Here is a 25,445-nt window from a genome sequence, read left to right as displayed (position 1 = left end):
CGCTCGCTGGTTCAGCTGCGCGTCTACGCCGTCTGTCCATATATACCAAATATATATATTTGTATATATATATATCCCAGTCTGGATATTTTGCTCGTCGTGCCTGCAAGTGTTAAAAAAAAAAATAAATATATTTAAAAAGAAATAACGAATTCTAGAAAGCAAATTGCTCGAGTGCCATAAACGCAATACAATATAATTCCCGTTAACGGGTCCATTAAAAAAAAACCTTTCCGGCGAAACATAAAAATCGTTCGGCCGCAACACATTTAAATTTATTTATTTTCAAATCATCTAATTGAGAAAAAAAATGTGCTAGTAACAATTAACACTCTGCGTTTAGAGCGCCTACTCAGTTTTTTCGCCCCGCTAAACGGAGCAATTCCTATTGGGATTTATCGACGGTGGCCAAAGTGCAACAATACCAGCGGCAAAACGGATAGCTGCCAGAGGTGAGTGAGTTTAGCTGCCTGCAGGATGACTCATAACCCTTCGAAGGAATCTTCCTTAGCCATAAAAATTAATAACAAAAAAAAGCGAAACAGGGCACTAAACAAGTGAAATTCAATGCGAATTGTTGTGGGCGACATTTGAAAAAGAAAAAAAAACATATGTATGTAAACAAAGAGCCCGGGGAGCATGGATCGTCATCGTCATCGCCATCGAGGGCATGTCACACAGTCTGTAATATGACGCCCCCAAGTCGACGATGCCGTCGGCGGAGGTTACTTTGCGCTCCGTTCTCCCCGCCGCGGGCCAAGAATCAGAAATAATTGTTTAGCAACAATAGCGATAAAACGAAATCATACAGCCCCCGAAAAAAATAAGAAACTCATAAACCGAAACGCCCCACTGCCAAATGCAAATTTTCAGGGACCAAACGAAAACAACCGAAAGACTTTTTTATAATTACGAAAAGGGAAAAGCAGCAAATCGAATTGCACTTAAAAATGTCCCCTCGCAGGCTCCGGATCGCAGATTTCAATCCCAGACGCTGTGGTCATCAGCCCCGGGTTTTCTACAGAATCCGCCGCAGTCCCCATAAAACAAAAGCCAATGATTGTTTTTGTTTTGTTTATGATTCTCTCCGAGAATCGGCTGAACTATAGGGCTTTTATTAAGCTGAATTTTAGTCCTACGCAAAACCCTATATGAGGTTTTTGGACATTTAAATGGTTTTTTAACTTTCAGTCTTACAAAGTTAAATTGTTTGTTATTTTGCTTGGTCTGCAAAGAGTAATTAAGTTTAATTTAAACCTGAAATTAAAAATCAGTCTTAAAACTTTTTTAGTATTGTCAAAACCTTTCAAAACAAACTTCTGCGAGGTATAAGAAGCTTATTTTTTTAAACACTTACATCTTTTATTCAATAAAAAAAATATTCTTAAAAACAGATCACCATCTTACGGCATTAATCTTTCGCAAACGTCTTATTTTATAAGACCGCCAATTTCATAGATCGAACGACTATATCAAAAAGCTGCTATAGGGCCAATAGTAAAACTTAATTTTAACGATGTATTTATACAAGTTTATTTGATTAAAAAATGGTCTCTATAAGAAAAGTATTACTGTTTTTAACATAAAGCACGACATAAATGGTGATTCTTTAAAGTTATTGTAGAATCAATCGCGGCAAATAATATAATTGATATTGTAAGTTGAAACCATTTTCCTGCCGAACTACGCTTGTTCACTTTTTCTGTAAAAGATTTCTCCTTTGTGACAGATCTACATATAATATTATTAACAAGTTCATAAAGTTAAATTGCAACTAAGCTTTCATATCGCTTAGAAAATGAAAGTTAAACATACTTTCCAGTCAAAATATGCCTAACCAGTGAACAACTCTGTCAAAGCGAAATCGCAAAGTAAACCCAAGTAGGAGCAAAGTCGGGATACCTTACTGACCAGACTTCAGACAATGACCAACGAGAGTTGCCGAGACAGTATGCGTTTCAAGTTTAATGTAGAATATGCAAATTGCGCATAGCTAATTTGCATTTATGACAAAAATAATAACTAATAATCTGGCCGAGAGGGAGGGAGCGTGAACGGCAACCGAGACGCAGATGGATATGGAAATGGAGATGGTGATGGAGCTGGTGATGGAGCTGGTGATGGTGATGGATACGGGGACCAGGCGACAATGACACACGAGAGATATGCGAGAAATTTACTATAATACTTCCAGGAAGGCAGAAAGAGAGTGCCGACCGAAGGGCGTAAAGCACGGCGAGCAAACAAAACAGCATTCGGCTCGGACATTGGGCATTGGTTGCTGGCCCAGAGAAATGACCATGACGGGTCGCCAGTTTCAGCTCCCCAGCTCCCCAGCACCTCAGCTCTTTAGGTCCCCGTCTCCAGATGCACTCCACTCCAAAAGGTGTCGCGCGCCAAGCAAATTAGCGGGTGTGTCCAATTCGGAAACGAGCCTTGGGACTCAGGAGGATGTCAGTTCTCCTGAGACTCACACACGTACTGAAAACACACTTCGAAAATACACATTGAAAACTATGTTTAACTGATCAATACAAAATATTTACAAAATAGAAAAGAAATATAATTAAACAAGTTATTGGACCAACTGCACATGGAATTTAAGAGTATCTATCTCCCATCATATTTGAAAATATTATACAAATTAATAAAATATTACGGTGTCTAAACCCAAATTAAATTAAACAAATTTGAATAAGGGTAATCTGGCAAGCGTGGAAGCTTATATATTGACATTTTTTGAATGCAGAGCATTATGTACTACAATTCCTAAACCGAAAAGAACAAAAAACAAATAAATTAGTTATAATAATTATATGATGTCATTTAGTTTAATGTTTTCTGCTAATGAAAAAGTATCTAATAGTATATATAAGATAGTATATATTACCTAAGTACCACAGCTACTTATTTCTATAAAAATGATTAAAGATTACTCAGAAAAGATAAACATCAATTAAATTTAATACGATACTCAGTGAATTTTCGTTGAGTGCACATCTAAGCCATCTGTGCTAGTGTCTTCAATGTCGCGTCCCTTTGTCACGTGAAATCAAATCAGGCATTACAATTTCACGCTCAATCGCCAATGTAATTGAGCCGCACAGCCGTCCCAGTCCCGATTCCTTTAAGTGTTCAAGTGCCCAGGTTGCTGGCCAACTGCCGCCACTATGTCTGCCACAAATCCAATTGGTTGCCGCAGCTATGCCATGAATCCGGGATCAGATCGGCGTTTTTCCGGTCGCCCAGCTTCCGTACAAATAAAACCGGAGGGGTGGACACTGTCATCCAAGCGTGAGTTGCAGCTGGAGCAACAGTTAAACCATTTTCACACCCAAAATTAAATTTATATTTATACACACAGATCTGGTGAAATATTTTTCTAATTTTTACAACTATTTGTTAATGGCTTAATTTATGCGACACCACGAACTCTTGCACATATATCACTGAACGTTTGTGCTGGAGTCCTTGCCACATGTCCTGTGTCCATTGTTTGGATCACGTTCCCTCGCCGATATCGAAACTGTTCGATCTGAGAGGCAACTTTGTTTCCAAGTGAACAGCGCAAGTAATAGCTGAGATCCTGGATCCATTGTCCTCGCCTTCGTCCTGCCATCCCGCTATCGGATAACAGAGCCCGCATACACGGTTCGTTTTCGTTTTCGTATCGCATCTTTGGCGCTTCGAACTTGTAAGTTTTTTCTCTTTGCGGGAAAAGGGTTCGAGATTTTTGTGCTGAAAATATGGGAATCTCTGTGTCCAATGTGCACAGGCATGTGTGCATATTATGCCATCATCGAACGTCTTGAGATATGCATCTAGATCTGTGGGCTTGGCTGACATGTAAGCATGGAAAAGTTGAGGGTTGATACGCCGTAGCCCCTAGACTTAGAGCATAGAAATATTTTATCTCATACTCTTTTTTTTAATTTCTTCTTGGAATACATGTTTGTTATTATGCATTTTAAACAGTTCTTTGAATTTACATGCTTAGTAAAATGTATTTCTTTTGAGGCAGGTTTAATAAATGATCAGTATTAGACATCTATCAAAATTAGTTTATTAATAGTTTATTTTTGAAATCTATTTGTACCTACAAACTAAATGGACTTGATCAGTCTAAAGATTTAAATACACAAGAACCAATTGACAGATATCAGCTATCTTAGCCTTTTCATCTTTTTTTGTATAAAATAATACATTTTTTGGTGACATTATAGTTTTGTTAGAAATATTAAGCCCAGATTCCTGATCCTTTGCCAATTCTTGGGACTTTGGTGAGGCGCCAGTGCCAGTGAATCACTTTTATAAATTATCTGAGGTCGGAGGGACAAAAAATATAAAAGAATATTTAAAATTTTTGCACGTTGAGCCAAGATAATGGAAGATGTTGCCGTTGTAGCAGCAACAACACATCACTGCTGCAGCTGAGGGCGAAAATAGTGCTGCGCGTGCAAGAAATTGTAAACGTCATATGCGATTAGCTCATCGACGCCAGCCAAAACAAACGAAAAACAAAGCCAAGAAAGAAGCCAATATATTGTAAGACATAAAGCAATGCCAGCTGAAAAAAGGCATTATCGGCAACGACAACAAATCGGCAACACGTGCCATAGAGCCGGCTGACAAGTGCCAAAAGATACTCATACTTTTCGTGATCGATCAATGAATGAATCGCGTAAAGTCCAAAATACGATATGATGACAACAAATAATGGCCAATCACTATTTAACACCGTTTATGACTATGTTTTATAACTGATATAAACGGTTTAAGCTGGTCTACTATATTAAAATGGTTTAGTTTTTGGAATAGCTATAGACAAGTCAATTAAATAAAATAAAATGCTACACAGTATTCTTACCACCAGAAGTACTTTTTTAAGCTAATTTAGTTGATTGAATTTAAATAAATACTTTTAAATATTATTTCTTGATTTAATATTTTTAAGAGGAAAACATTTGTGCAATTTAAGAAGGTGGTGGAGTAACATTCTAGACCCTTAAGCACTTACTTTCAAAACATTTATGATAAACTAAAATCAGAATCGTTGGCCCATAAAGGGTTAAGAGCTGGCCAGACCTCTGTCTATGCACATTAATATCTGATTCAGGGGTCAACTTGGGGCTTGGGTATCTTTTATTATGCTCGTAACTGGCGTCGCCCTCCGATTCGACTGAGCTCAGCAAATGTCGCGAAGAAAGTAAAGTAGCTGCGATTCGGGTGAAATGCAACACTTTTTGCCAACGCCGCACAAGTCATGGTCGCAGCAGATTGTGTTTGTTTATTTTCATCAGCATGTGACATTGTCCGCGGCGAAGGCGACATTGGAACCTCCGCTCAGCACCGCTCCAGAGCCCGAGCTCTCCACATGATTTCGCCCAATTCCAGTCCGAATCGAAAGTAATCTACGGCGGAGAACACAGTGAAAAAGCTGAGCGGATCGCACTGGGCAGCGGCGTCGGCGTTGACGGTTGGAGCGATTTAGTCGCGGTCAGCTTAGTGTTGGATCAAGTCGCACTGCACCCAGTGACCACCAAGTCGTTCTCGTTCTCGTCGTCATCGTAGTCGTCGCCGTTGTGTGTTTTTTTTTTGGCTGCCCGTTGTCGCGCGCGTTTTATGTGGCATAATTTACGATTTCGCGGACGTCTTGCAACTTCATCTCGGCCAGCGACTTCCTCAAGCAATGCAGCCTGCACTCCTAGCAGCCCGCTTTTGAGATGGATCCAAAAAGTAATCATTAGCCAGCGGAATATCCAGTGCTGCACATAGAGAAATTTTTAAAATTTGTTCCAAAAATTATTTAATTTGCATTTTAAAACCAAAGGACTACAAAATGCTTTTCGCTAATATACAGTTTGCAATTTTTATGGCCTTGAATTGATTTGCTGTCGTAACACATAATTTCAAACTGATTTAGCTTAAAAGTACAAAAAAGTGATTTACTATTTTTGATATTTTGGTGCGCTTTTTTGTTTCATCATAAAACTTGTAACGTTAAAATTGTTAAATTTGTTGTTTTTTAATTTTTATAAAACATTTTAAGAACATAAGACAAAAATGGTTTAAAAAATCGTTAAACTTTATTTTTGTTTACCTTTTTATTTAAGAATTTTTGACTAAATCAACATTTCGTAAGACGAAAATGGTTTAAAAAAAGCGTTAAAATCAGGAAGAAGATGGTTTTTTCTCTGTGTGCTGCAGCTGCAATGTGTTTGTTTTAACTGTGTCTCGGGATTCTTGTTTTTTGCTTTTGTTGTTTTTTCATTTTTTGTTGTTTTTTTGTTTGCATACGGTAGCCACCGAAAATGATTTGTTTTGTCTGCCCAGGCGACAGGGGGCCAGGGGGAGGTTTCCGTGCGGGGGATTGGCCACGTTCTTTGCATGTTGTTATTGCTCATAACTGCCTTCGTTTGTGGTAATGTGCATTTCGAATCGTGTATGTTAAATATTAAGTTACAATTTCAGTTGTAAGGATTGGCAAATGTGGAAACATATATACGAAATAGAATATTTAGTGCAATAACAAACCCAAAAGGATATTATTTTTTTTTGGGTTTGTGGGTTTTGTTTTCCCTATTTCATCTTTAAATTCCTGCATATCCTTACTTAAAAATCTTAGATTTTTGGTCATTTCTATTTTGTTTTGTATTATTCTTTAATTTTTGTAATTAAATAGTGAAGTATCCTTAAATTTCAAGGAATACAATTAATTCCAACTAAAGGAACAAAAATATAAATAGGGATACTCCGGAAGGACATAGAAAAAGTTCTGTAAAGTTCAAAACGCTACATACCTAACAGCTACATTTATTTATGATCCTGAGATACATTACATTTTTATTTGTTTGTCGCATTTAATTACGATGGTTGAGTACATATTTATGGGCATTTTAAATAAGAGTAATAAACAAATTTTACGTTTTTATGGGACATAAAAGTGTTAAGCATTCAAAGGGGAATCAAATGTTTACGAGTTGTTCAAGACATAACTGAAAAAAATGGCGGCCATGTAAAAAGGGGAAGCCCCCCCTCTCTATCCCTTTCTCTCTCACAAGCGCAATGACAGACAAAGCACCAATACAAACGGAAGGAACAAAACTGACATTGAATTTTGACAAGCGGAAGTGCCTTATGTGCGTGTGTAGTTGAGCACAAACACAGGCACGTATTCATCAAACAAATTTGAAAAAACGATTGCCCGTTCAGAAAAAGGGATAGCAGAGGGAGAAAGCTTAAAACTCGAATGCCAGAAATGTTCGCTAATGGAGTGTAACAGGCCACACACAGAAACACACACCCGCACACCCTCACAAGCATCGAAAACAAAATGAAACTCAAATAACAATTATTAAGGCGTTGCCAGACAGGCACACACAGCCACAACACAACAATTATGTGCCACTGTGTGTGTGGGCGGAGCGGTGGCGCGATACAAACTCAAACTGAAATACAAACACAAGCGTAAACACACCGATGTCAGTTCCAGTTTCCAGGCCTCTGTGTGTGTGTCAAGTCAGCCAATGAGAAAATGTTGTTGCCTGCCTGTTTGTGTGAGTATTTGTGTAATTCTCGCCGCTCTTCCGCTCTCGCTTGCGCACTTTTGTTGTTTGCCGGAGAGGGTGGTTGCTCCCCCTGCCTCTCTCTGTGTGTGTGTGTGTGTGTGTGTGATTTGGGAAACCCGTTTTTCTCCCCCTTCCACTACCCCTGCCCCCACGTAGTCTGTTACACTGAACAACAGAATTTGAAACAGCCGCAAACGCAGCGCAGACGTATTGCAATGGTCGGTGAATGAACCACGCACAGTGGACGCAGTTCCCCCAATTTTAAATTTTACTTAAATATATATTTCCTTCGATTTGTATTTAAAATTTTGTTTTACCGAGCGAAGCTGATTAAAAAATACATAGAAAAGTAATTTTTTCTAAATTATGTTTTCGTAAAGGGATTATAGACCAAAAAACATTTCCTAGCATACTTTTATAATACTGAATGTCATATATAGTAATTATTATCTATCGTTTTATTTTAAATCCTGTGGAAGCCCAGTCAAAGAAATCATTAAATGTTTATTCTTGTAAATTTAAAAGCAATTTTATTTAATATGACTAAAAACATAAAAAAGTGGTACTAACAAAAATTATGTTTTTAAATCCGAAACAGAAAAGTTATTAAGTCTTAATTTGTCAAAATGATTCCAGCTAATACAGAAATAAGCTCAAACTGACAAAGCAAAAGAGAACATCTACATTTGGGTGGCGGGTTACAAAAATCACGTATACGCCTAGTGGAACAAATCTGGTTAAGAAGTGTCTTTTTAAGTAACTGTATAACACTGTAAATTTATACATAATATCAAAATTTATACATAATAATAAACTCCAACGTAAATTTGTTGTTACTTTTAAAGAATTTGTTGTCATTTAACGGATTTAAAGACCAAATTTGTTGACAATTTTCGATGTATGTCGCAAAATCTTAATAAAATCAGTCGAAGCGCGTATATTTGTATATTTATATCTTATCATCTTATTAATGTGTTTAGAACCTTATACAGTTCTACAAAAATACACACATATATCTCACATTTAAGTGTCAGCGACCCTTGGCGTTTCTATTTTGGTCCCATATTCGACAACGGATGTACCACTGTGCCTCGCCTCTAATGCTTCTCAAATTTTACCTGGGGAATGGGACTTCGAATGGGATTGGGAAAGGGACTGAGACACCATTTTCTTGCGCTCTTATTGTTGTTTCCCCCAACGTGTTTGTTTGCCTGTGTGAGTGCCGTGTGCTTTGGATTGTTTCCTGTGCTCGTTTGCCGTATTTCTGGTCTCGTCTAGGATTTTATGCTTTTTAAATTCTTTTGTCTCGTAAATTTTTTGATGAATGCTTCTCATACATATGTACATTGGATGCATGGCCTTTGCTTCTGGGGGTGTTTGTTCTGGTTCTTCTTTGGCATCGGTGAGTGTTTATCTAGGGTGTTAGTATGGGTGCGAGCAGACCGGTGTGTTTGTGTGTGTGCGTGTTTGACTTCTAGTGAGGAAATCCGCTTAATGCTGTAATTTTGCTGCGCTGTTCAAACGAACACGTCAACTTTGATAGTGTAACATTTTCTAGCAAAGCAAATGTTAAAATTTCTTTTACAAGCTAGTAACTTACCTGGAAATATCCTTTTTATCTGTAAGGTAAGACACTTTATTCCTTGACTAAAACTTTAACAAATATCTGTTAAATAAATAATAGATTAGGAAATTTATTGCTTGCTTTGTTTTGAAACTTTTTAAATTGGAAGATGCTATCAAATAGAAAGATACTTTATTTCTATGCTTATCAGAACCAGCTAGATTTCGTTTCGATAATGTCAAGTGCTTTAATCTTTAACACATTTAGTTTCAATAAGTTCTACTGCATACAAAATATGCTGTTTAAATACCAATTAATCAAAAGTCATTTATCATCAACAAAGCAATCCCTTCTTAGTATCACCTAATCCCATTGTGAAGACACAAAAATCTCAGCATTTTCAACACCATTTTGGGGAAACCAACTAATTGCCCGGACTTAGAAAGTCTTAAACACCTCCACTTCCTGTGGGATTTTATTTAGGGGAGGAATCCAATGTCACGCCGGCATATCATCCACCAATAATGGCTTTCCCCGTTACTATTTTTAAACTCTAATAAAGTAAAAAGAGTCGTAAATTTCAAGGTGAGCTTGCGGTACAGAGAAGAACGATATTATATATGCATATGTATTTTTCAAATAGAGACATTCAATATGTCTGCCTTTCATTTTACATTCGCATTTAAATTTCAGAACAGTTTTTGAAAGTAATTCAATGAGGATTAGTTTTAATTTTAAATTATAGTTTTTTCTTACATAAAACAATTCCACAATGGAATTTAAATGCCTTGTCGGCGTATATATTTGTGTATATATATGCAGTCGCGTTTGTGTATACCCATAGGTATCTAATGAAACGTGATTTTCTCTAAAACGTGACTTTGTATTGATTTTTCTCCAACCGTACTTTTGTTTCATTTTACACTAGAGCGTAATACTGAGCCACGGTATTTGTTGTTGCAGTTGTAGTTGCCTCTGTTGTTGTTCTTTTTATTGCCGTTGTTTTTGCTTTTTCCGTTTTTATGGCAGCGGAAAAATGGTATCGTCAAGTGCTAAATGAATACGCCGTAGATTGGCTTCCGAACAGTTCCGATATGGACTAAATATTGTCATTAATAACGAAATGATAAAGCGACAATTCAAAGAAATTCTTGAAACTCGAGATAATTTATATGTAGACTTTAAATACTTAATTACATTTTTTTAGTCGTTTATTAAGTACTTTATTTGATTACCTCAAGGCAAACGACTATTTGGTTTAGTTCCCAAAACCTTTTTTTACCGAGTGGAATTTTTCAAAAAGAAGTAAAATTGTTTTAATGATTTTTTTTAACTAATAAAAGGTTTTTTAAAAATCAAATTTAATTAAGATGTTTAAACAAATATATAAAAATTGTTGATTATTTCTTGAACTTTCATTAAAAAAATGTACGTTTCAAATTTAACACAGAGTACTTTTGATAAAGTAAATACGTATTTAAATTTCAGACTTTGAACACTTCCGACATGGAAATTCTAATACTTATACTTATGATGTTTGAATAGCTTTTATGTACTTATTTATTGTAATTGTAACTTAAATCAAGATATAACCAAAATATAAGAAATTAAAATTATATATTTTTTAAACTCTTCTGACAGAATGAATATTTATAATGCCACTGTGCTCTTAGCTTATGAACCGAGTAACATGTTTACATGTCCGTTTCATTGGTCTAGTTGCCAGATTCCATGTGGATATTTGTTCAGTGTCCACCATCAGTGATGGTGGTGCCGGTAGTGATGGTTTCCAAGCCGAGCAATCCATTGTGTTGTTGTTTCTACTGGTGCGGCTGCTGTTTTGGAGCAAATTCGAAATCAAATTCAAATTTATGGTGAACATCACGTACGGACGACGACCGACAATGACAACAATGGATGGCGGCTCGGTTACAAGTCCAGTTCCGATGGACTGCACCCCATACGGTTCTAGTAAGTGATAATGGAGGTGTTTGGGTATTTACGCGTAGGTGAGGTCGAACTCAACGAACACATATGCAGCAAGTTCGGGGCCTCAAATTATGATTATCGATTTGACCCTTTGAAGTAGTTGGCGTGCAGCATTTGACTTGTTTGATTTTCCAAGAGCGAAGGGGAATTGCTGTTGGGTGTGTTGGTTTTGGTAGTTTTCTATGGCCTATGGAGCCCATCGGCCATTTGGCTGCAAGTTTGTATTGTTGATCGATTTTACGTGATATTTCCGAGATTTTCCGTATTTATAGCTTGGCTGCGCTGCTATTGTTGTTGCTGCTCCTGGTACACATTTCACTGCTGCCGTATTTGCTGTTGTTGCTTGTACTTTTTTTTTTGTATTTCATTTGAAAGTTTACTTTTGCATTTTGAACGCCTCATCGCTTTGCGTATTTGCTCTGGCTATTTGTCCGCCCCCTCTTTCCACTTTTCCCCCCCCAAAAAAAAAACACATAATTCCAAACTGGAAGCTGTGAACCGGCAGCTCTGGTTATGTTTGTTGAACAAATACAAATAAAATACATGCATAATTATTTTTGAAAATATAGTGTAATGAAAACAATGATTATGATGTGCTGGTTGATTATTATTACGATTATGGGTTTGGTCAGACGGATCATCGATTGGTCTCTATTTGCTTTCACTTCGCTGCTCCCACATTTCTCACTGCTTGTTTGTCTTGGTTGTGTTTTATTTCTGATTTACGTAAAAGTCCATACAAAATAATATGCCGGATTAATATTAAATCAATTATATTGGTTGCGTTGTTCATTGTGGTGGAATTCAGCAATTTTACAAACGCACAACACTAAATACTTGTTTGTTGTTTATACTGGCATTTGCAACTGATGCACGGCTATTGGATTAAAATATATATTTTGTTGGTTTTTGCAAAGCTTTACGAGGTTTTTATTGTCGGCAATTAAAAGTGTACATTTACAACGGTGGTGCTTTTGAAAACATTATTGCTATTTTTTTTTATTGATTTAAGAGAGCAAACACATACTACGCTTTTAATTAAGGATTTTTGAAACAATAAAGTTTTATTTTTTTAAGCATTCCTGTTTAATTAATTGTCAATGTTATCTATATAATTGGATAATTTTTTTGCAATTTCAGCGCATTTAATATGCACAAAGGCCCAATTCTTTGGAGCAATTAATCCGAATAAATTAAATTAATTCGCATACATCATCTACAAACAAAATAGTAAATCTTTAGAACACAGTTTTAATTTTCTCAGTCCAGTTCCTTCTTTTATTGGCAAACTTGAAAAAGTTTTTAAAAGGCATTTTAAAGCCAACGTTCAGCTTACAATTAAAATGATTACACAGATGTAAATGTTTTTAAAAAAGATTTTATATTGTTAAAGTTAAAAGTTAGCAAGAATATAATTTGTTGTTACTTTTGAAATTTATACAATAAATTTTACTGCTCCAAAGTGTATTAAAGAAATGTAAAGCAAGGTAGTACCTTAACCGTTTTAATTGGGATTTATAAATCGGGTTAGGAGCAAATAAATAAATTTAAAATTTCGTTTGCCTTAATTACCATTTCTGGAATTTCTTGGAACCGACTTTGATGCCCAAGTGACGAAAGGCGGTTATTCCTCCCTTGGATCCCCAAAAGCAATCCTTGCTTAATTCTTTGCTCATAAACCATTATGCTAATCAATAGGCCGTTCCTTGCATAATTTAGGGCGCCATGAAAGGGCCAATTGTAGTCTTAACGGGGGCAAAAACAACGACAACTGTGCGCAATTAGCGGATTTGGGCAACCAAAAACAAAGGCAACGCTTTGTTCGCTCGTTTCTGAGAGTTCAGCCTGTGCTGCTGGTGTTGTTGGTTTGACCGTCGTTACTTGTTATTGCAGGCAATTAAAAACGTACGCCCAACACCCCCAAACACACACACACCCCTCGGATTGCATAAACTTTTGTTTGATAATGTTAAAGTGCCGCGCAAACAAATCAAAAAGCATATTGAAATTGGGTTAATGTACGGAGGGAGCCAGTCCGGATGCGAGTCCGCATCCAGTTGGTCTGGTGGTGTCCTTAGCCGTTGTTTGCTTTACGGGTTTTAATCCGAAAATTAAGCGCGAGCTGAGCATTAAAATTTGCGACCCATTTTGAGGGAGGCTGCCCCTTCAGCGACGCGACGCCGACTGTTGTTTCAAGATAAAAACTTCATGTGCGTTGGAAAAACACACGGGAAAAGAGCAAAGGACCAAAAGTGTGGGGGTTGGGTGAAAAAGTGCACTGTGGGAAAAGGTTTCGCAATATTCCTTTGTTAATTTTAGATCTAATATATTAATTATATAAATATTGATTTTTGGCAAAGCCATAACTTTTATTTAACATATAAGAAATTCTTCTATTTAATTAATCTAAACATAGCTTTTATTTACTATATAATAAACTCTTTAAATAGATATTTTCTTATTTCCATATATGCTAAACAACAAAATGTAAATAGTAATAATTTTTCTAATTAAATTATATTGACTAAAATATAGTTGGTTTACTTGATATTTGTGGCTCAATTTGATTGTCCATAAATGATAACAAACAAAATATAAATTTAAATATTTTATCAAATATTATAAATGATATTCTGACTGAATTTAGTTACAATTTACTTTCTTAAAAAATGTTTTTTCTGATTAACTATAATATCATTTTTATCAAATACTTATGTCAAAATGAAATATACCTGTACTATAGTATGGATTACAACGATTAGATATATGTTTTTATTTATATTTTAATCATTAATTTTATACCTTATATATACATTTTTTTTCTCCAAGTGGTTGAAGATTTTGGTATTAACAGGAGCAGAGCTCTTATCGTTTTGGCACCGGCATATGTTACGCACATTTACAACGTATGGCCAGTTTTCCGCTTTCCGCTTTCCGCAGCTTCCCACCTGATAGGAAAACTCGGATATGTGTGGGAATCTCAGTGAGGTAGCAGTACCAGTACCAGTACCAGTACCAGGTTTAGGTATACCTGACTGCCTCGGAAGTTTCTCACACTTCCAGGACATGTGCTGCTTTTTTTTGCCGTTTTTCCCCGACTGGTTATCAATTGGCCGATTGGAAATTCCCCGATGGCTATGCGTTGGCGTGAGAACCGAGCTGCGAGCAGCGGGTTTTTAGCATAACCATACCTGTGGATAGTGCCGATGGGAAAGTAGCAGCAGGATCGGTTGTGGAACATGTAGGAAGTGTAGGAAGTGTAGGAAACAGCGCCTCGCCCGCAACACCCACATTAGCATCGGACCAGCGTCCATAGTCCTGTTAATTGCTTTATGGACTCTCTAGTTTCCACTGCGTGGGAATCTTACGTGTCCTACCTGTCCTTAAATCATCCTCCTCCCGGCACCCTCTCCATTTGCCGCTCTGTAGTTCAAGTTCAGTGTGAACATTTGTGTTGACTTTATTTTTAAACTTTTACCCATTTGTTTATAGTTTGCTGTTTGCCCGTAACCAGATTAAGGTCAAGTTGGTTGGAGGAGGCTGGAATTCGGCTTTAGATCCGGTTCATTGAGTTGCCAGTCGAAGCGTGAGTCTCAATTTTATACTCTTTCTGGGAAAAGATCACTGAGTTGGTGGAAAGATTTATTTATAACCTCAATTTGAGTAAAAATATAAAAAAAAACCATTCAATGGATATTGAAATTAATATAAATTAAATATAAAAAAAATAAATTAATATTAAATTTATTTCAATTTATTAAAAAAAAGTGTATTTAAAATAAGTGTATGTGGGATGTGTAACAAATTAATTTGCTTAGCATTTCTAAATTGCAAAGACTATCAGGGCATTAATTCCTTATTAATGATGTGCCATATTTCTGTACAATTTCACATACATAATCTTTGATTTCCTTTTTCTTGAATTGAAGTTCTCACTTCCGTTCTATTATGATTGAGATTATGAGAACCAATGCTGATATATCATTGGATATGCTTATATTTATGGTTATATGAAATGGTGTAATGTTCGTTAGAATAAGAAGCAGATATCCTAAATAATTTTGACCCGCTTACTGCTCGTAAACTATGCTATTAACTGTATTTCTCAGCATATGATACTCAACCCTCTGGTTGACTCCTGTCCGCATTTCCTCCGCTGGTCGAGGCATTTATAATAATCGCGGCCTAAATGGGAACGCCTCTCCGCTTTTCCCTATTTCCCCTGGCCGTTCTCCATAGAGAAAAGGGAAGCGACCTCACTTCAGATGTGCATGTTGGCACATTTGCCTTGCGGATTAGCGCGGAATACGCTTTGGGATTACGATCGTTGAGCAAATCTGTTGCTCCTGCGAATGCGTAACGGATGCCGCCAATTTCCTCAATCTCTGACTCTTGACAAATGTTTCATTTCTTGATGGCAAAGGAGTACAAATACATAGTGAGAGTCAATACTCCTACTACATTCTAAAAAAAAAATTTAACTATTGGCTATGAAAACTGTTTCAATAAGATGAGTATTAAATTAATACCACGAAAGTATGAGTATTAAATTATTACCACGAAAATGAAACTTATGTGGTTTAAAAATAAGGAATTAAGTTACAGTTTTAGACTCTTCGGTAAATTAACTAAACAAAGGAGTATAGCAATTATATTATTTAGTATTGAATGAATACTTTAACTTATTTTCAAGACTCATAAAAAGCAACAATTTTTAGTTTTGTTTATGGGATAAAAGTCATTAAGTAGATGCATTAAAAATACGTGACCTATGTCAATAAACTTGCAATTACGTGCGAATTCTTTGCTTACTGGCAGATCTAGGTAAATGGCCAAGTTCTTTAAAATTGTCAGAAAAATGTGACTCAATGGAATATAAAGCAGCAGGAGTCCCAATGGCTTAGATTTTGGCAAAACTTCGCCAAAATCACGTTCGAAAACTATCAATGGCAAGATGCTGGCTGTGGGTCATCCCGAGTGTATACAGTACGCATATATTTTGCCACCTCCTAAGCGCTCGGTTCGTGTGCGAGTGTGCGTGGGACATCATTTGAGTATTATGTGCTCATACAGCCACACGAATATACTACATAGATATAAGTCAAACTCCTGCGGTCGGCAAAAGTCAACCTGTTGAATGCAGGAGTCAGGGCGAGTGAGATGGCTGCTATTCCTATTTCTATTTCTATTTCCGGTTTGCCATTCAGCAAAAGGATCTGGCCGAATTAGTAACAGTGCAAAAAGTCAATTGCCCGGACAACAGGTAAAATTCAGATCAGCCAATGGCAGTCGCTTTCTGTTTTCCCAGATCAGGTAGAGAAGGTCCTTTTCGGGATCAGTTTTGAAAACTGTTAAAACTGCTTGTGCTCGATGGAAGCAGCTCAGTTGCAAACAGGTGATTGCAGGGAGATGAGCAAGTGCTGTACAAATTTATTTTATTTTATTTCGTAAAAAAAGAGAACTTTAAAATGACAAACCATCGCAGAGTGCGCAAGGATTGCTATGAGAGCAGACTACATGGTCGGTTGTGGTTTTCGCAAACTGAATAATTGTCACCGAAGTTTCCTTCGCTTACTCAATAAATATTTTTTATTTCCAATTTTTTTTGTTCGCAGATATAGCCAAAACGTGTGCCATGAAGGAGAAAAGCAAAAATGCGGCACGCACCCGACGTGAAAAGGAAAACACGGAATTCTGCGAATTGGCCAAATTACTGCCGCTGCCAGCGGCGATTACTTCACAACTGGACAAGGCCTCCGTCATCCGGCTGACCACATCGTATTTGAAAATGCGCCAAGTCTTTCCCGATGGTAAGTTTCCGTTTCAATTGCGAGGAAAACTCACTTGTCTGCCGCTCAATTTGTCGCTCCCATCTTGGCTTGGCTTGGCTTGGCTTTTTATCTCGTGTGAATTACGCCTTGTGGCTATGGCAAATGATGCGGAATGTTTGACAGCCACGCGACCGCCACGCTCATTATAATCCAACCTCGACGTATCCTCACAGCAGGACACATTCCTTTGTTTTCTTCTTTTAACTCCTATGCAGTCGCAGTATTTTTTTTTGAATCGCAGCAAGTTTTCAAGTTTAAACGGCGATGTTTGTTTAAAGCATATGTTTGCGAGGCCAAGCCAGGGAAAAACCACTCAACAATGGGCAGACAATAAACAGCAGGATAAAGTGGGCTGGAGTGGGTGTGGGTGGGTGGATGGATGGCCTGCTGGTTTGGGGGGTGTGCTAAAACACAATGGCGGCTGTTGTTTCACTCAAAAAGCAGCGAGCAACGAGAGCCGGACTGGAAAACTCGCTCCCTTTTCCATTTCCCCCCCCCCCACCCCCCTCGGACATGTGAGTGTGCGCCACTGAGATTTTCTGCTGACAAAGAGGGTTGCTCAAGAGGGGTGCGAGTGGGTGCCGCATTGTCCCATTGTTGCCGCACCGTTTTGTGCTTTTCTTTTCTGCCTTTATTGAAATAATTATTTTAATAATAGGCAACAAACAACGAGATCCGGACGGGCCAAGGAAGTGCCATGGTATATACATGACAATATATGCCAGTACATGGTGCTATTGCAGGGGAAAAGAAAGGAAGTGGGCGCATCGTGAATTGTGGGCTGTGAATGGGCCACCTACCGCGCTCGATGACTTTAATTGGGAATAATATTTAGACGTCGGCAGTGGCAAATAGGGCGTGTGTTGCTGCTGCTGGTGGGAATTTTGCGAATTAAGATACTTGTGCCGGATGACAAACAATTAATTCGGGACATTAGGGGAAACTTGTCAACAGCATTGAAAGTTTGACTTTACCACATGTTAATACTTTCTAGTTAAATTTAACTTAAATATTTCAACTTAACTAAATTTATCAAAAACATTTAGTTATATTTTTCTTTAAATTAATAATTCAATGAATATTTTAGTATTTTAACTAGAAATGTAACTTAATTATTCAAACTTATCAAAATAATCAAAAATGTTTAATTAGATTTTTCTTTAAATTAGTATTTCAATCAATATTTCAAAATTTTAACAAGAAACTGAACTTAAATATTCAAACTTAATCAAAATTATCAAAAATAGAAAATTTGATTTTCCTTTAAATTAATATTTCAATCAGTTTACATCGACTATATGATTTGCGGTCTTTTTTTTGTTTTGCTTAAATAAAGCATTTAAATACAACCTTTCATAAACTGAATTTTTGTTATTTCTAGTTTGCTTATTTAGTTTCTTCGCTGATAAGCTTTTATATTTAATTTTCAAATTTAATGACCATCTTAAATTAATTTATTTCTGTATATTCTTACAGGACTTGGCGAAGCCTGGGGCTCATCGCCTGCCATGCAGCGGGGTGCCACCATCAAGGAGCTGGGCTCTCATCTGCTCCAAACGCTGGACGGCTTCATCTTCGTGGTGGCTCCGGATGGCAAAATCATGTACATCTCGGAAACGGCCTCCGTGCATTTGGGCCTCAGTCAGGTGAGTGGAGTGCCGGATCTCACTTGTCCTGATTTATGCGCATAAATTGCCGAGCCACCTGACGTTGCCTTTTTGTAACCTGGACACCACTTGCATTTGCAAGTCAATGGGCCTGCGGCTTCGGAAAAGACGATTCATTTGCATTTGCCCACTAATTGGCACTCACCGCTGACTTGGAATTAAGCTTTACGTTACTTAACCAATGTATTTCAGTTTAGAAAAACCTAAACTTAAATTAACTGATTTAAAGTCATTTAGAAATGAAAACTTTTTTAAACAATTTTAATTATCACAAACTTTAAAGTCAAAATCCAATTGTCCTTGTAATACTGGCACATAAATCTGGCACATGTCCTTATAGTTTCCTTAAAGCATACCCTAACTCTATATCCATTTTCAAACCAGGTGGAGCTGACGGGCAACTCGATTTTCGAGTACATTCACAACTACGATCAGGACGAGATGAACGCCATTTTGTCGCTGCATCCGCACATCAACCAGCATCCAGTGAGTACCGCCTAGGTTACGACCGTCTTCTGAAACATTTCACAATGTTTGCCCTCTCTCTCTCTCTCTGTATCTCTCTGTCTTACTCTGTCTGGATCGCTCCCTCCCACTCTGTCTTGTACTCACGCCACAGGCCGCCTTTCTCAACTCCCTACAGCTCGCCCAGACGCACACGCCCATCGGCAGTCCCAATGGCGTCCCAGCCCAGCACCCGTCCGCCTTCGATCACGACCGCGGATCGCACACCATCGAGATCGAGAAGACCTTCTTCCTGCGCATGAAGTGTGTGCTGGCCAAAAGGAATGCCGGCCTCACCACATCCGGCTTTAAGGTAAATTAATTTAAATAAATCTAGAATAATACACTAGGTACAAATTTCCCTAAAAACAAGCACATATATATTACTTTAAAACTAGTTAAAAAGTCTATTAATTAAACCCATTAAAAACTCACAGAAATGGACATTTAGTCAAGCTCATTTGTTATCTTGGAGTTAGTTTACCATTATTCAGGTCGTATCGTTAATTTGAACATAACATTTAAAAGTTTTAAAAAACCTTGCATTATAATTTTAAATAAATTAAAGACTAATTTTAAGCTTGTCAATAAAACTCTTAATAATGTTATAATAATGTAACAAGGAAATTGAAAATCTGTGATTTTACAGACTTAACATCTCAAATTGAGGCAATTAATCCCTAGCCATCCCTATTTGTAAATAAATAAAAGCACTTTTGACTTGCTACCAAAATAAAGTAAATGTTCTTATGGAGAATGTTAAATTGATTTGAAAAAAAATTAATAAAAGTTTTATCAACATGGACATTTGAGTGCAGCTATGACAAATTTGTCTGTATATAAAATTCAGGAACAATTTAGTGTTAGTTAACCATTAAATTTTATGTAATATTTTGTCCTTCGGCTTAAGAACTTCCCTAGTGGATAATACAATATAAATTATTTTAATGGGTGTAAAACTAATATATTAATTATTTATTTTAGGTGATACACTGCTCCGGCTATCTGAAGGCTCGCATCTATCCCGATCGCGGCGATGGACAGGGCAGTCTCATCCAGAATCTCGGCCTGGTGGCCGTCGGTCACTCGCTGCCTTCCTCTGCCATCACAGAAATCAAGCTGCACCAGAACATGTTTATGTTCCGGGCCAAGCTGGATATGAAGCTCATCTTTTTCGATGCACGGTAAGTGGAGTTCCGTACACAGAATTTTATTTGTTGGTGTTCACTTTGGCTGACTTACGTTTTGTCAATTCAAATTTAATGGGAAAACGAAAAGTCTTTTCTAAAAATTTTAAATTAAAACTTTTAAAAACTAAGTAGATTTGATGCAAAGGAATACAATGGTTAACTAAAAACGTTTTTATTTCAATCGCTTTGAACATCAGAAAAATAAAACATTAAACTGTTCAATATTTCTATTCATTATTATATAAATAGCTTTGAACTTTGAATCCCATGGTTTTTCTCACTGCATTAAAAAAATCGTTGAAAGTATCCTTTGCATGTTTGCCGTATATTCGACACTAGGCAAATATTTAAACGGGCCGCAGAACTCGCTTTTAACACCACGATAAAAAGTTCCAGCCACCAGCAAGCGCCCCCTAAAAAGATAATGTTTTCAAAGTGTCGCAAAACAAAAAAAGAAATGAATAGGAAAAAGGAAAAAGGAAATGTAAGCAAGAAGGGGCGACATGACGAAAAGAAAAACAAATCATTTCCCTCTTGAGCTTGATTTTCCTTTGTCACCGTGTGTGTGTGTGTGGGGGTGTATGTGTGAGTTTTTGAGGGGGGTAAGAGGACTGTGTATAAGTGCCTGGCGGGCCAAAAAACCAGCCCACTTTGTCTGACATTATTGTCACTCAATTACCCTTATGATGCCACGGCATATTGCCATCCCACTCTGGCGCCTTCCCTTTCGCTCTAAACAACCCCAAAGTGGTCGGCAAAAATCAGCCCCTTTTTCGCCGCTATTTTGTTTTTTCTGCATAATTGAATTGGAGTTGACAAAAGTAAGCCAGCCGAATAAAACACACCAGCAACAAAGGCAACACCAATGACGATTCATTGTTTGGCTAAGCCAGCAAAACCGGTGTCCTCGACCTCAAAACTTATCCCTAACTCCTGTCGCCTGTTTATTTGCTTACAGCGTATCGAAGCTAACCGGATACGAGCCGCAGGACCTCATCGAGAAGACCCTGTATCAGTACATCCACGCCGCGGACATCATGGCCATGCGGTGCTCCCATCAAATCCGTAAGATAACAAATTCTTATCCATTGCATTGCCTTGTGCACTAAGCCATACACTGAAAAATAAGCCTAAGATATAATGATACTAAAACAGAAATCAAATACCTTTTAGTTTGCCACATCTTAGTTTTTAATGCTAGAGAATGTTCTTATTTTTCAAACTGTCTAAGAAACTAATATAAATCTTAAAGGTTTGTTGTTTTTAAAAATTCTGAACGTTTTTAATTTTGAATGAAATGAAGCAAAACGATTATATTTTCAAAAGACAAAGCATTAAAACCAGTTTTAGTTTGAAGAAAAAATTTATTTGCCTAAAAGAAATGTCAAACGTTTTTCTTGCTAAAGAGTTTTATTCAATGCCTACATTTAAATAAACATTAAAATTACTTGTGTTCATTATTCGGTTAAATATGCAGTTTACATGAAAAGAATAATACATTTTAATGACAAATTTCCAACAGCTTTTCTTATATAGCTAATCATTTTAATGGCTTAGTGTATTGAAAAAAAAGTTTAAAAAATCCATTTAAAAATGGACTTTGTTAATCATTTTCTTGACCAATTTTAACGCTTAATTTTTTCTGTCCCCACAGTGCTGTACAAAGGACAAGTGACCACCAAATACTACCGCTTCCTGACCAAAGGAGGTGGCTGGGTGTGGGTGCAGTCGTACGCCACCCTGGTGCACAACTCGCGATCCTCGCGAGAAGTGTTCATCGTGAGCGTGAACTATGTGCTGAGCGAACGAGAGGTGAAAGACTTGGTGCTGAACGAGATTCAGACGGGCGTGGTGAAACGGGAGCCCATATCGCCGGCGGCTCAAGCGGCCCAGGCGGCTCAAGCGGCACAAGCGGCTCAGGCGGCACAAGCAGCGGCGGCGGCGGCAGCTCAGGCGGCGGCGGCCCAAGTCCAGGTGGTGGTGCCCCAGCAGCCGGTGGTGGTGGTGCAGCCGCAGTGCGCCGTGGCAAATGGTCAGCCAGTGGGTCCGGGAACGCCAGTGAGCCTGGCTCTGAGTGCCAGTCCAAAGCTGGATCCCTACTTCGAGCCCGATTTGCCACTGCAACCGCCCAATGCGATCACGCCCGTGCCGGCGGTCAACAATGGTGGCAGCAACAACAACAACAATAACAACGGAGGCGTGTGGCACCACCATCAGTTGCAGCAGCAACAATCGGGAAGCATGGACCATGACAGCCTCAGTTACACACAGCTTTATCCGCCCTTGAACGACCTTGTGGTGAGCTCCAGCAGCAGTGTGGGCGGCGGTACCGCCTCCAGTGCGGGCGGTGGCTCCAGTGCCTCGGCCTCCTCCTCCGGCGTCTACTCCACGGAGATGCAATATCCGGACACCACCACGGGCAATCTGTACTACAACAACAACAACAACAATCACTATTACTACGACTACGATGCTACGGTGGATGTGGCCACCTCGATGATTCGTCCATTTTCGGCCAATTCGAATAGTTGTTCCAGCAGTTCGGAAAGTGAGCGGCAATTGTCCACCGGCAATGCCTCGATTGTGAACGGAACATCGCCCTCACAGGCCACATACAGCGATCTGAGTCACAACTTCGAGCTGAGCTACTTTTCCGACAACAGTTCGCAACAGCAGCAGCAGCAGCAACAGCAGCATCAACAGCAACAGCAACATCTGATGGAGCAGCAACACATGCAGCACCAAAGATTGCAAACGCAACAGCAGCAACACCAGCAATATCACTATGCAATGCCCCACCAGGAACAGCAACAGCAGCAACAGCAGCAGCAACATCAGAGAGTGGTCAGCGATTTTGCGGAGAGTTTTAAGAGCGTAAATGCTGCTGCTGCGGCGGCGGCAGTGTTGGCCACGCCCCATTATACCAGCGTCATTGTGGAGCCGCAGCACTATATACCCAACGATTTTGTGCATTAACAGCAACTCGATGTTGCTGCTGCTGTTGCTGCTATTGTTGTTGTTGTTTATAAAACCTCGACTGCTCCCATCCGCCGGATTCAAGTTGTTGCAATGTTATATAATATATATCGCTGGTGCACCTCTGAGTTCTGAGTTCTTCGTTCTCAGTTCCAAATTGTAATATGTGGCTGAGCCACAAAACATCTGAATTTCTAGCCCCTCTGCCCCCCCAAAATCTATTCTCTTTTATTTATTATATATCTTATTCCCCCATTGCGTTCACGTTACTTATCCAAAAGTTCAGTGAAAAGTTACAAAGAAATTGATACAAAAAAAAAAACGAAAGAATTAAAGAAAGAAAGGAGATCCTTGTTAACAAATGCAAAAGCAAATACAAATTCTATATTAAATAGACCTAAGGCCTAACTGTAAAATGTTCATAAAAACTAACTTAAATTAATTGCACATACTTATACCTAACTATATCGTAATGCGCATACATTTGGCCCCCATAATCATGAATACATACGATCTATGAATATATCTATGTATATAATTATGCAATAAAGTGTAAATAGTGCAGGGTCCGCTCCACTATGCAGATATCGAATATGATCTTCATAAGTCAAGTAAATAATTGTAAATGTAACATTAACTATTATCGCAAATTTTTCTAATTTGAATAAACAAATTATTATGTGGGTGAACAATAAGAGAACAGGCGTTCAATTGTTTCAATAAGCCGCATTTGGAAATCACGATGCTAAAGTTATTAGTTTTTATTTAATTTAGTACTGTTAGTTTACAAATAAAATGTTATTTACAAAAATCATTGATGTTTTTGAGTTTAATCGTTTGTCTTTTCTCTCAAATTAAGTCTTATTTTAATTAATTTTAGCTTACCTTTTTGATTTTGTATAGAATTTGGTAGTTTAAGAATCCTTGACCCTGATGAGGCCTAAAGCCATAAGTTAAAGGATAGAAAATATCACGAATCTTGTTGGTAAATATGCAAAATGATAAAATGGTTCTTTGGGATTTTAAATATTTGAGGAGAGATTCCAATGGGAACTATTTCAGTACAATTTGTTCTCCATCTAAGCCTCCTATTTGAGTAAGTCAAATTTTTGTTTTTACATTCTTACATTATTTTTACATTTAAACTACTTGTTCAGTTTAGTTCCCAATTTAACCACAACACTGTAGCTTTAACATGTTATATACAAATTTTTTGATGCGCCATCTTCTGGTTGCAGACACAACTGAAAGCTAAAAATGTATATTCTACGTTTATTTTACGTTAAATAGTGTTGGAAAAGGTACTGATTTTATACGCTTCCGATGGTCAATATGGTTTTTGTAAAATGTTTGAGCTGATTTAACTTAAAATACTAATTTAACTTAAAATACTCTAAAAAAGAATCAAAAATAAATAGAAACAAACTAAAACATTGGTGTTTTAAAATATATTTTTAAATATGTATATACAGGGGCTCTAAGATATAGTCGATTTTTTAACATATACAAAATATTATGTAAATATTTAAAATCAATTTATTTTGTCAAATAAGCCTTTTATTTTCTAAAAAGCCTTTCTATTTAATAACTTAAATAAACAATTTATATGAGTGATTAAGTATAATGCCAAATGAATATTCCATTGAAGCAAAAATATAAAAGAAAAATGGACAGTTCAGGAAACCATGCTGTGTAAAAAGGGCTTTAGCGACTTGGCTAACTCAAGCTTATACTTTATATTATAATTTTCTTCCTTGGAAAATATAAGTTAATGTTATACACTCCTAACTTTGGCTGCAGTCTAAGCAAATCCCTTTGCTTTTATACTGCCTCTTTTCGTAGCATTTAACCGTAATGAAAACTAATCGAAGACCCGATTGCCTCACATGCCGCATCCGTTACTCAGACTGTTTGCTTATGGCCAAAGTTGCTGCTGGTGCAAACCCTTTTGGCCAAGTTTCTGGCCCGGGATGAAATAGTTGCCCCATTTGTGCGGTGGATGGGTGGTGCCGAGCAGACCATTGATTTATTGCCTGCCATTTTGTGTGAGCCGACCGAATAGACTTTTTTTTCTAGGGATGTGCTATCTGCAGATAAGCCTGACCCCTTTGGGCCGGGCTAATTGGCGTTTTTCAATTGCCACAGCACTTGCACTT

General features: G+C 37.7%; 1 protein-coding gene across 4 annotated transcripts; it reads left to right on the top strand.

Moving 5' to 3' along the window:
• Window positions 1–8: 8 nt before the first annotated feature.
• LOC108135905 (protein single-minded) lies at window positions 9–24,103 on the top strand. 4 transcript variants are annotated; one of them, XM_017256846.2, is made up of 8 exons: window positions 9–452; window positions 16,737–16,931; window positions 18,429–18,598; window positions 19,004–19,105; window positions 19,239–19,436; window positions 20,108–20,307; window positions 21,272–21,378; window positions 21,968–24,103. In XM_017256846.2, exons 2-8 carry the CDS (start codon window positions 16,757–16,759, stop codon window positions 23,287–23,289), a joined length of 2,274 nt encoding a protein of 757 aa, XP_017112335.1. In that variant the 5' UTR covers window positions 9–452; window positions 16,737–16,756; the 3' UTR covers window positions 23,290–24,103. The 4 variants fall into 4 exon arrangements, with proteins under 4 accessions (XP_017112335.1, XP_017112325.1, XP_017112315.1 ...); XM_017256836.2 differs by lacking the exon at window positions 9–452 and adding an exon at window positions 5,721–5,736 and having other exon boundaries at window positions 19,263–19,436; XM_017256826.2 differs by lacking the exon at window positions 9–452 and adding an exon at window positions 5,721–5,736.
• The last annotated feature ends 1,342 nt before the right edge of the window (window positions 24,104–25,445 follow it).

This window comes from Drosophila elegans, unplaced genomic scaffold, assembly GCF_018152505.1.
Source record: "Drosophila elegans isolate 14027-0461.03 unplaced genomic scaffold, ASM1815250v1 contig_476, whole genome shotgun sequence".
In the NCBI taxonomy this organism is placed as follows: Eukaryota; Metazoa; Arthropoda; class Insecta; order Diptera; family Drosophilidae; genus Drosophila; species Drosophila elegans.
Note: the sequence above shows the minus strand (reverse complement) of the source record. Positions and strands in the feature narration are given on the sequence as shown.